The 12,379-nt window shown below is 42.2% G+C and overlaps 1 protein-coding gene and 1 non-coding gene across 5 annotated transcripts in view; one reads left to right on the top strand and one right to left on the bottom strand.

Annotated features, from left to right (window-relative positions):
- The window catches only part of ST7 (suppression of tumorigenicity 7), a 300,688-nt gene extending 289,046 nt beyond the window's left edge, over positions 1 to 11,642 (bottom strand). For all 4 annotated transcript variants that reach the window (XM_049771031.1, XM_049771032.1, XM_049771034.1 and 1 more), the window contains exon 1: positions 11,418 to 11,642. In XM_049771031.1, the coding sequence (XP_049626988.1) occupies positions 11,418 to 11,568 (151 nt within the window). In that variant the 5' untranslated portion in view covers positions 11,569 to 11,642. The remainder of the gene's footprint in view (positions 1 to 11,417) is intronic.
- Positions 6,768 to 6,890, top strand: LOC126033106 (U6atac minor spliceosomal RNA). Its single transcript, XR_007504266.1, has one exon. It is a non-coding gene; the product is annotated as a U6atac minor spliceosomal RNA (small nuclear RNA).
- Positions 11,643 to 12,379: the final 737 nt, after the last annotated feature.

The raw sequence follows: 12,379 nt of genomic DNA, 5'->3' as shown, positions 1-12,379 counted from the left end.
AAATACAGGCTGCAAAAAGAAAAGTCACTTGCTCCCGAAAGTCTCTAAGTAAAAAAGGATGAATGCTAAGACAGTAGTTTCCTTTAAATGCAAAGAAAAATAATGTCATCAATACAGTTGTGCTACCTTTCCAGGAAGCTACATGAGCTCTGCTTAAATTGTTAAAAAAAATCTCCAGTAAATATGGAGGGATAACTCAGAGGGTTGCAATACATGCTTTGTATGCAGAAGGCTTGGATTCAATCCCTGGTACTGCATGAACCCCTAAGCACCATTGGGGGTGGCCCCTGAACCAGTAAATAAATATATAAGAATAGCATCTCATTAACTAGTGCATTTACCTTAAAATATGGTCACCATCTACTTGCTAGTTTTCAACTTTCTGGTTAGTCAATATTAAAGAGAAAAAATTATGAATCCAAGTACATAGTATTCACATTAAACCACATCTATTTAATAAAATATAACATTTTATTAAAATAACAGATGGTTTTGGCAAAGGAGTGTAACCATTAATAAGATGCTGTCTTTACATCTTAATATTTTTATACCTTCTTTCATTTCTGCTACAGAGTATTATATGTTAAAAATAACTTTATTTTTCACTTCTAGGTCATGTTTATTTCTGGAACCTGAGCTAGACAAGGAACAACGGATAACCACAATATTCAACACAGCAGGCAAGATAAACCTTTCCTAGGACGAAGTTGCAAGGTTCCCGTTTCCCCATGGGCCTCAGCCTGCTAATCTCTCTACTTAGTAATGTTATTTGTTTCCACTGCAGATTGTATAAAAATAAATCTCTGTGTCTCAAGATGTACAATTTTTTTTTGTGCATTTTGAATTCAGATCCTCTCCAGTTTTAGCAACAGTTTATCTTTTGTTTTTGTTTTTGTTTTTGGGCCACACCCAGCGGTGCTCAGGGATTACTCCTGGCTGTCTGCTCAGAAATAGCTCCTGGCAGGCTCGGGGGACCATATGGAACACCGGGATTCGAACCAACCACCTTAGGTCCTGGATCGGCTGCTTGCAAGGCAAACGCCCACTGTGCTATCTCTCTGGGCCCAACAGTTTATCTTTTATAAATATCTTATTAGTCAACATCCTCATGTCTATCCCCATGGCTAAAACTAAAACTTGTTTTCAGAAACTGTAATTTAACTGTCTTGAAATTTACCAGGAAGAGTTGCATTATTTTTATAGGCAAACAATTAAAACTGTGAGTGTTTTCTTTCAAAAAAAGGACCGTTTTAGGGGCCCAGAGAGATAGCACAGCGGCGTTTGCCTTGCAAGCAGCCGATCCAGGACCAAAGGTGGTTGGTTCGAATCCCGGTGTCCCATATGGTCCCCCGTGCCTGCCAGGAGCTATTTTTGAGCAGACAGCCAGGTGTAACCACTGAGCGCCGCCGGGTGTGGCCCAAAAACCAAAAAAAAAAAAAAAAAGGAACGTTTTAGAGATAATTTTATAGCCAAATGAATTGAAATATCAAGCTTTACTTACACTTCATTGATGTTATATTTTCATTACCTCTGTATTTTCTCTTCCATGAACTATTCAAATCATAAAAGAGAAAAACTTCATTTTGGATAATGACTTACTGATCTGCTGATTAAAAACATACAATATTTTTAAATATTGTAGTTCCAGGCTTTTACTGAATGCTGATGCATATACAAGTCCCAGATTAAAGAAAACTCCATTTGAGGGCCAAAGTGAGAGTTCAGTGGGTAAGGCAAGCATTTGTACATGGTCAAACTGGGCTCTTCCTGGCACTGCAATATAATCTCTGAACCCAGTAGGAATGATCAGTGAGCTCACAGAGGCAGGAGTAAGCCCAGAAGTAGACCCTGAGCACAGGCAGGTATAGACCAAGTTTATGATATTAAAAATAATTTTTGTCTCACTTTATCTCTCATGTGCCAGAGTACAATATGAAACCTCCTTTCTGAAAGAGCCAGATAAGCAAAGAAAAAATTTTTACTATCTAATCTATAATGTCAAGCTTTTTGAGTCTGAACTAAGAAAAATATAGTAGTCTTATTTTGAATAAAATATACCAGAGAAATCCCCCTTCTCTCCTCAGTAGAATCCAAGGGAAAAACACAAAGCAGATTCCAACAGTCCTGAGTATGTGAAACAATGAGACAGATTCTGAGTTTCCATGCAGAAAGAGCATCACTGAGTCAGGCATGTACAATAAATTGTGAAACAGTCCAAAAATGTCATTATCAGTTCTATTCTTAATTTTCAGTGACCAGCATCAAACAAACTAATGTTTTTAAAAGATAAATTTGGTAGGAAAGAATAACTTATTCTTTCATTCCCAAGAGGAAGCAACTAGAAACCTGGAAAAAAAAAAAACCCTCAAGAACTATTATCAATTGCTAATCAATAAATAATACTTTAGAATGGTATACAACTTCAAAACAAAGCTATAAAAAGCCACTAAAAAAATCTAGACTTAAACAAACTACTTGCTTTCAAAGCTACTTTTTTCAAACTTCATAGGGCTTTGGATGTCTCAACTGTGCATTTTTTACATTGTCAAACTTTTTTTTTGCAACATCTTCACTCACTGACCTAGAAGGATTCTTTATGTCCTCTAAGGTAAAAAAAAAAAAAAAAAAAAAAAAAAACCTGACATACATTTAACCAAAATTCTATATTAGATTTGAAGGTCAATTTAAAGAGGAATCTAGGCTTCTTTGCAGACTCTGCTTATATATAACACTTTCACTTTTTGAGATTTAAGAAGGAAAAAAAATGCTTTCTCAGATAAATGCTGCTTTGCTTAGCTGCAAGATTTAGTAACCTCAATTAAAAAGTGACTCTCTGGCAGAGCCATTGCAAATATAAAATTCTGCCAGAGCTAACTGGGGCTTGTTGGTTTCTTATTTTAGCACAGTAGGTCGTGCAGGAATCTGCTCTATTTGAATGACTGGTAAGAGTAACACGTGAGCAACCATCCTGCTCCATCCTAACACTCAAATATGAAGATCATAAAATAGTCTCACTTTGAAAAATGCAAAACTCTATACAGGCCCTTTTAAAAACAGCTGAAATACTACAATAAGGATTTTGAAGTTTCGTGATTACCACAAAGATATGTTCTTTCATATGTTACAAAAACTGGACTACCTGTTTACTCAGTTGTGTGCAATTTTGTAGCCTTCCTTTATATTTTAAAGTCATTTCACTCTGAGAGTCAAATCTTAAACAAGGCAAACTTCAAAAGAAACAACCTACTAAAATTGAATTTTATATTTATATTGTTAAATTTATATGTTTTAAAGTCATTTCACTATGAGTCAAACCGTACACAAGAAAAACTTCAAAAGAAACAACCTACTAAAACTGAATTTTGTTGCTTGTTTGGGGTAATCACACCCCACTATGCTCAGTGCTTACTCCTGGCTCTGTGCTCAGCAATCACTGCTGGGATTAAAGGACAATATGTGGTGCCAGGTGTTAACCAGAGTTTACATGTAAGGCAAGCACCTTACCCATTGTTATATCGTGATCATACATTTGTATAACTTATTTGTGCATTATTATTTCAGCTCCATTAACTGAATTTAAGTAGTGGTTGATAGTTCACAAATCACCTTCTCATTCACTTTACCATTTCACATGAAGTTGTATTCTAGTCAAGGAATGAATTTTCCACTAGACTGGAAGGCCAAGGACAACTTGCTCAACCACGCAAATGGCTATGTCTTATTGCAATTTAAGAAGTATAAACTAAATAATAGTATTTATTCATTTGTACACTTTACATCAATTCCATTCAAGGCTCCTCTGTTCCTATCCCATCAAGCCTGAGCTGTATTGCCCACTATTCCTTCTCTCCCTTCATACTTTCCTCTTAATTTCTCCATTATTTCCACCTTGAACAATCATACCCTCAGAATATATAGGAATCATAAGAACACTCCTTGTTTTTGAACCCTTGCCCCAATTATCTTACAAATATCCTTTTCAGTTGTAAGCCAAATAACACTGCCTCAAATGCTGAGTATTAGCAATGCCTCTTTGAACAAACTATGGTTGTTCTTTATAGCCTTACATGGCAAAGTGAAATAAGACCACCAAAGCCACCATTCTGAAAAAGCCTTTTAAAATGCCCTAATTAAACCATGAGAGGAGTGTTTATTTGGCAGGGAGGGAACAAATACAGGTCTCCTGTATGCTTGGCATGTACTTTACCACTAATAGACCCAAAGTTGTATTTTTGAAAACAAAAACATCTACAAGTAACTTTATTCCACTTTATTAAATCATAAAAATGCCCTCCACATAATTACAAGTGTATCACCGAGCTCCTGTTTTTTATTACAAACATCACACAGAGCAATGAGCATATATCAGAAATAAAAAATATGCAAAAGTCACACTTTCAAATTATTCTATATAAGGATATAACTGCTTCCAAAAGTCTCCATATGTTTTCATATTCACTCACAAATTCAGCTGTTTTCCCAGCCAGACACATTTTTCTATGTGTTCTCTTGCATTGCCATCCTTAAAGGACAACATATTATAACACTGTCATTTTGCTTTGAATGACTTTTGTTCCACATGTACAAAGAGAACATAGGCTACAGTAGGAGACAAAACAGACTTCTGCGGTCACACCCAGAGAGACTAACAACAACAGTAAAGCAGGCAGCGCTATGTCTGGTTCTTGTAAGAACTCAATAAAAATTAATTTCCCATCAACCAAATGATACTGGATCCTATTTTTAAGATGTGATTTCTAACATTTATGCTTATATTCTTCAGCTAAGTGGGAGCCAGACAAACTCAGAAGCATTAGTTCACAACTCAGCATACTAGAGAATGTTAATTGGTCAGTACAGGAACTGAGAGGCATGCAACTGATGTACTACTGAGTCCAAAGACAACATACAGTCATAATACAAAATCAATTCTATGAGCACCTGCCTCTCCAAATAAGTGAACAAATGAGATGGTGGTTTTATGAACTAACCAACAAAGAATGTCTCCCACTTGGTGAAAAGACTGGAACAATCCAGAATAATTTTTAGTATTATTATTTTTATAAATAATATAAATTATTTCCCTTTTTGTTTTGTTTTCAAGACACATTTGGAAGCACTCAGGAATCACTCCTGGCAGGGCCCGAGCCCATATTAAGTTATATTAAGGCAAGCACCTAACCCACTGTATTATCCCAACAGCCCCCTTAGATTATTTATGAGCTAAGCTCAGAACTCAATGTTAAATACTTTCTCATTTAAAGTTAAATAAAATATGATTATAAAATAGATGATTGAGGCTAGGGAAATGGCTCAGAGGTATAATACTTGCCTTGCATGTGTGATGTCTGGTTTTGATCCTTGGTACCATATACCGGTATACATCACAAAAGTAAAATAGAGATTATTATATTCATAAAAGAAAGAGTATGACAAAGTAATTTGTCTAAATTTGTCCAATAGACAACAAAAAAATTTTAATTCATCCTCTTATTTTTAAACCTAACATATCTATCATCTCATCACAGCTGGTACTTATTTAATAGATATATAGGACTTAAATGAAAACACAACATTTTCATCAAATTGAATAACTTAATTTCTATAATGCTAAATCTATTTTCACTCTGGTTTCTCATTAACTTAAAAGTGGGTTTTTATATAGAAAAATAGGCAAATATGTGAACTTAAAATTATTATTAAATATTTCTAATCACTTATATTTATGTGTGCTAAGTTCTATACTGCCTGACAAAATTTCTCCACCAACTATTTCTTCTATTACCCTATCCAAATTTCTTATGCTATCCACAGACCTTTTTACATTAGTAGAACCTCAAACTCCATCCTGAGATAATATGAATTTTGAAGTTCCAAGTTATGTCACTCAAATTGGTTTCAATTGATCACTGTTAAAAATTTGTTAACATGTTTTATATTAAGCTTACTTTACAATATGAATAAGGAGGATCTTCTTTAAATTCTTTCAAGAGTGAATTAAAACATCTAATATTTAGAACATTAGTAAGCATTCCAGGGTAACCTTTTTTTTGAATGCTTATTCTGTTTGGAGGCCATAGCTGGTGGTGTTCAGACGACCAGGTGGTACTAAGAATGTATCCCAGGCCTCCCCTATGCAAAGCATGTTCACTAGCCCTTTGAGCTAATATTTTTCTTTTAACTTTTTTTTTAAGAATTATTACTGATAGTAGAATTTTAAGCATAAAATATTTCAACACCAATCCCACCACCATATCTACTCCTATGACCAGTATTCATCATCTCCCACCACCATCCCCTGTCTGCCAACTTTTGGTACTTACAGCTTAGATCTTATGATTTCAGTGATGTGAGTCTGTGCTTCAGATTTATAGCTATCCCACTTTTCCACATCACTTACAGGTAATTTTTTCTTTTCTTGTTTTGTTTTGTTTCTGGATCATACTTGGCAATGTACAGGGGTTAACTCCTGGCTCTGTACTCAAAAATCATTCCTGGAAGGCTCGGGGGACCATATGGGATGCCAGGAATAGAACTGGGATCCTCCTGTGTTGGCCGCATGCAATGCAAACACCCTACCACTGTGCTATCATCCAGCCCCAACTTCCAGGTAATTTTTTAATTTAAAATTAGAAAATGCATATAATCATCTAACAAGAAATCACTAGTTGCTAGGTCCTAAAATCATTTTACAAAGGGAAATGTTCTTGCTGAGTCATCATAACCAATTGACATCATTTTTTATTCACTCAAAATACATACTGAGAGTGTTGCATGAAAGGAGAGAAGATTAACATTCCCACTGACAAGGATAGTAGGGGCTTTGGCCTGCAACATACATATGGTTAAGGCACTGCCACCTACTCTGTGACATCTAATCAATGTTTTAAAATAAAACAACATATGCACTGAGCATGCATTAGACTCAGACACTTACTGTTCTAGATCCTAAATAAGACACACAAGATCAGTAGGTCCCTACTCAGCATATACATAAGAGGGACAATTCTAAGAATGCAATAAATAAATATCAAATAAGAAATACAAAATTAAAAAAAAAATAGAAATACAAAATTAGGGCTGAGGAGACAGCTCAAAGTGCTCAAAGCTATGCATATGGGAAAGAGCCTGTGATATCTTTAACATCATGAGTCCCACAGACATCAAGCCCTGAGCTAGGACTAGCCCCCAAACTGCTGGATATGACCCTAAAAACAAAATAGAGAAGAAAGAGCTATAAAAAGCAATGATAAGTGCTATTCGGGGAATTTAAATCTGGTGATATTATAGTGACTCGATGGCCATTTAAATTGGTTCATCAGGGAAAACCTTTAGAAGAAATTACTGTTAACACAGGCATGAATACTATGAGGCAAAAATCAAGTAGAGGGGTCCGGAGAGATAGCACAGCGGCATTTGCCTTGCAAGCAGCCGATCCAGGACCAAAGGTACTTGGTTCGAATCCTGGCGTCCCATATGGTCCCCCGTGCCTGCCAGGAGCTATTTCTGAGCAGACAGCCAGGAGTAACCCCTGAGCACCGCCGGGTGTGGCCCAAAAACCAAAACAAAAAAAAAAGGCAAAATAAAAAATTAAAAAATTAAATATATATAAACAATGTTAGGATCAAAAAAGGACCAGTAAAGGTTGCTCCTTTTCATTGTTCCAATCCGAACATAAAGGATATAATAATTTGGAGCGGCATTCATCTGGTGAATGGTAAAGGCATACTGTGTGCAAGGAATTATACTAGAAAATAACTAGAATCTAATATAAGCCATAAAATATGGGTACAGAGACAAAGACACAAATATGAAACATATAATTCATAAACACACACAGGTAAGGTAGAAATTACCAACATGCCTCTCAGATATACACCAAGAGAAATAAATGAACTCAATTTCAGTTTGAGAGGATCATATTGGTAACAATCAGCAAGTCCTAATTAGCTGGGTGGATTTTACGGACAAAGAGAACATTTAAACAAAGTGCCCAACAGGAGTGAAAGAACTAAGTAAAATGCTACCACACTTGTTAGGAAATACAGAGTTCATTAAATTAGAACAATTATTTCTAAAATGAAAATACTCAAAATAGAGCTCTACTTAAAACACATGTATCATTTCATTTCCATGTCATAATTCTGCATAGATCATCAGTGGCTATGGAGAGATGGTTCAAAAGTAAATGCTTTACACGCAGGAATCCCTGAGTTCAATCCCCAGCACCCTGTGGCCTCCTGAACACCAAGCTCACAGCAGCCATTGAACACTGACTACTGTGTCCTCCCCAACCCCCAAAAAACAAAATATGATAATTAGTTAATAATCGAATTAATGGGTTATTCCTAATATTTTCTTTCTTTCTTTTTTAAATTGCTTTGGGGCCACACTTGGTAGTGTTGGGAAAGGTCCTACAAGGGGAGAGATTGAACCCAGTGCTTTACACATACAAAGCAGATACTTCTCCACATTCCTGGACCTCACCTGTCTAAAATTTCATTTTTTCATTACAGACTCTAATGCCTATGTGAACTTTTATCAGTGTGGTCAAACAAAATATGATGGGCTCTTTTTGAGCCTTATCCCTAAGTAGCACAGGCTCTGTTAATGAAGCTCAAGCAAAGACCACCTACCTGGAAAGCACAGGAAAGTAAAATGAACAGTAGGGTAGAGATAGGCACATCATGAAATAAGAACCTTACTGTAAACTTAAGTTTAAAACCTCAGAGCTGCAAACATATCATTGTGCTTGATGGAATTTTTATTGCTTCAGACTCCACACCATTTGTCATTCGCTGAATCCAACCTGAACCGTCATACCTTCCAGTCTTGTGAGAAAAGGCCCTTGTTTGGATTCCAAACTCAGTTCCCTGAAATTCTGCTCACCAAGTCTCAGTTCAAGAGACATTCCCTTTGCTACCGGTGTCAACTATGCATTACGGGATATTGTACACAGGTTGTAAATTGGTTTTTTTGTTTGTTTGTTTTTGGGTTTGGGGGCCACACCCGATGGCGCTCAGGGGTTACTCCTGGCTCTACTCAGAAATCGCTCCTGGCAGGCATGGGGGACCATATGGGATGCTGGGAATCGAACCCGGGTCCATCAGAGGTTGGGCACATGCAAGGCAAATACCCTACTGCTGTGCTATTGCTCCAGTCCCAGGTTGTAAATTCTTTACTTAGCTTGACTTTTACAAATTTGTATCTCTATAGCACTAGTCACAGTCACATCAGGAGGCATTTAAGAAATTTAAAAAGCATATCAGACAAGTCACATTTAGCAGAAAATGTGATCCTGTATATACATCAATATGAAAATTACAAAAAGAGACTAAGACATTAGAACATGATGAGTAGGTATTTAGAACAACTATAGAGCACTTTTTCAAAAACGAGATTCCAGGGGTTGGAACATTACACAGTGTAGTATCCCTGATATGTCATATGGTCTCCCAAGCCCGACAGGAGTGATTTTTTTTGGCTGGAGTGATTTTTGAGCACAGAGTAACCCCTGAGCGCTACTGGGTATGACCGCCTCCCCCCAAAAAAAAGCCCATTTTCCACAACCTTTTAAGTTCAGCACTGAACCTGTGTCATGAAAGGCTACTTCTTCTACACTGGCCTCAGCTCCCCTTTCGAAAGGCAAGCCCCCAAGAAGTCCCCCCAAAACAGCTTTAGATTCTGCAGCCTCTCTAGATGGGCTACTGCATCAGAAGTATCACTGTAGGGCTAAACCACAGACAAATGAGGCCAATTAGAACCCATATAGATCTCCCTGCCAAAACAAGCTTCCCCCACTTGACTGCAGTGCCTGGCCCTACAAGGGTGGGGAACTTCCGTGCAAAATCCCAAGTAGCAAGATGTTTCCAAAACCCTGCAGATGAGGGGAGAGGGGAGCAAGAGCAAGGAAAGGAGGAAATGAGCTGATAGGCATCTTTGGGTCATTTTCCTATCCTATCACATCTCACTTGTACTTAAAAGGAAAGGCAGGGAAAGGATGTCTGCCACTGCCATTTGGAAACTTTCCCTTGTTCTGGGATGGCTTCCTGTCGTAACTGCAGGCCTCCTAACTGATGTCCAAGTCCCTTCTTCATGCTTCAGCATCTCAATTCTTCCTGCACTCTGCCTTCCTACCCTAAGACTGCAATGAACCACACATTGAACAGCAAAAGTTCAGCGTGCCTCCGGTGCCCTCTATTCCTCCTCTGCCCTGCCTCGGTTCAGCCCACATGGTCAGTTTCCATCACTTCATCCTGAGAAGCCCGATTGCAAGATAGGAGCCTCTGCACATAGCCAAGGCGATGGCACCAAGCGTCCATCCATCTCCAGGAGCTGAGAGCAGACCTCCTCCCTGTTTTCTCTTCCTAACACTACATACTCCCCTCGACAGAGACATCTGCAAATTTCCACCCTCCTATCAGTCTTGCAGGCCTTCCAGAATTGCAACCCTCCCCACGGGGTACTACACGACGCAGGCCTGAGTCATCTCCTCCCTCCTGGCGGTTTTCTTTGGGCCTGTTTCTTCTCCCAGTCCCTGGGCCGGCTGCAGGCTAGGATCTTGTGTTCAGCACCTTCATTCAGCACCGGGGCTCGGTACAGAGACCCGCGGGGCTGTCCGGGAGGCCTGACTGTAAGAACCCCAAGCGACCCGCGAGCTCCTCTTAGCAGGCGCCACCGGCGGACCAGTGACAGATGTTGACTGGGGATGCCGATGATCTGCAATCCTCCTAAACTCCAGATCCCCTCATCTTCTCGTTGCCGTCCCTCAGAGTCTGACGCTTCTCCCAAACTCCCACTGGGGCCTTGGGGACTCCCCCAAGCCCCGTTCAGAGGAGCCACTGGGAAACCTAAAGCTGGGCCTGAAAGGTGGAAGAGCAGTAACTAGCTAGGGGAGGGGGTGTCCAAGTCCTAATGGGCAGAGGCACCGGAGGGGGCGTTCCCGAACTTTCTTGGGGGTGGGGGGAGAAGGTTAAAAGGTGCATTTCAGGGAGCATCCCGGATTGCAGCCCAAGAGGCCACTCTCCACGTCCTGCTCCACTTAGGACGTGCCACACATAAGGCCCCGAGAAGGGTGAAGGAGGAGGACCCGAGCGTCAGACTAAGACCCCCAGTGTCTTCCTCTTCCTCCTCCTCCTCCTCGTCTTCCTCAGGGGCCGCGGGGTGGCCGGCGCGACCGGGCCAGAAGCCGAAGTCGCGCCCCCGGCCCCGGCTAGTGTGCGAGCGAGCGAGCGGCCGTCGGCGTCCGCTGCGCGTGCCCGAGAGCGCGCGTCCCCGAGAGCGCGCGTTTCCTCCTCGGGCGCGTCCCCGCGCGCGCGTTTTCCTCCCCCCCGACGCGCGCCCCCGCCGGGCCCCGCCGCCGGGCGCGCGCGCGAGTTGCACTAAGTTTCGGGGCAGGGGGAGGGGCGGGCGCTGACCTGTGCTGAGGTTGTCGTTGATGCGCAGGGGCACCCGCCACACGTACACCAGGAAGAGCAGCACGAAGCACCACACGGTCCACAGGTAGGTCCACGACCACACGAGGCAGCACTTGAGCTGCTCCAGGAAGCCCGCGCCCGCTTCGGCCATGTTGCGGCGGCGCGGCCTCGGCGCCGGCCTCTCCGGGAGGAGCCACGGGGCCGCGAGCCGCTCCGCGCCGCGCCGCGCCGCGCCGCCCGCGCCGCCCGCCCCTCCCGGAGCCGGAGCCGGAGTCAGAGCCGGAGCCGGGGCCCGGGCCCGCCTCACGCCCCGGGCGGGCGCGGCGGGCAAGCGGAGCGAATGGCGCTGCGGGGCGGGCGCGCGGGCCTCTCCCGTGCAGCGCCGCCGCGGCCACAAGTCCGAAGCGGCGGCCCGAGGTGGCTGAGGTGGCGGCGCGCGGTCACGTGGCCGGACCCCTCGCGCCCCGGGGCCACGGCGAGCGCCCAGCCGGGCCCCCGAGGGAGGGCGGGGGGCCGGGATGGATGGGTTCCCCCCAAGAAGGGGGAGCCGAGGCCGCCCGCCTTCGCGCGTCTGCGGGCTTGCAACCTGCGCCTCGACCCGCTCCACCCAGGCTGGGCCCCCGGGAAGGGAAGGGAAGGAAAGAGCCAGCGGGGTCCCCGAGCCCACGAAGATGGCATGGAAGAAGCCAGCTCGTCAAGCGGATTTGGGGAGGGGGCTGGTCTCACACTTTGCCTTTTTTTTTTTTAGGTGAACGCTCCGGAAACTGCACTTGGGGTTCCCCCCCCCCCCCGACACCAGACCACCCGAAAGTTGATGCACTTCTTGAAGAGGATGCTGGGGCCACCAGTGAATGTGGATTCGAATGCACACCTGTATAAATAGCACAATGCCGTGCGATGGTTTTTGATGTGTTTTAACTAGCAAAAAGTCCATGTATAGACGCATATATGGGATTAAAGTT

The sequence above is a fragment of the Suncus etruscus genome, chromosome 1 (genome assembly GCF_024139225.1).
Source record: "Suncus etruscus isolate mSunEtr1 chromosome 1, mSunEtr1.pri.cur, whole genome shotgun sequence".
Lineage (NCBI taxonomy): Eukaryota > Metazoa > Chordata > Mammalia > Eulipotyphla > Soricidae > Suncus > Suncus etruscus.
Note: the sequence above shows the minus strand (reverse complement) of the source record. Positions and strands in the feature narration are given on the sequence as shown.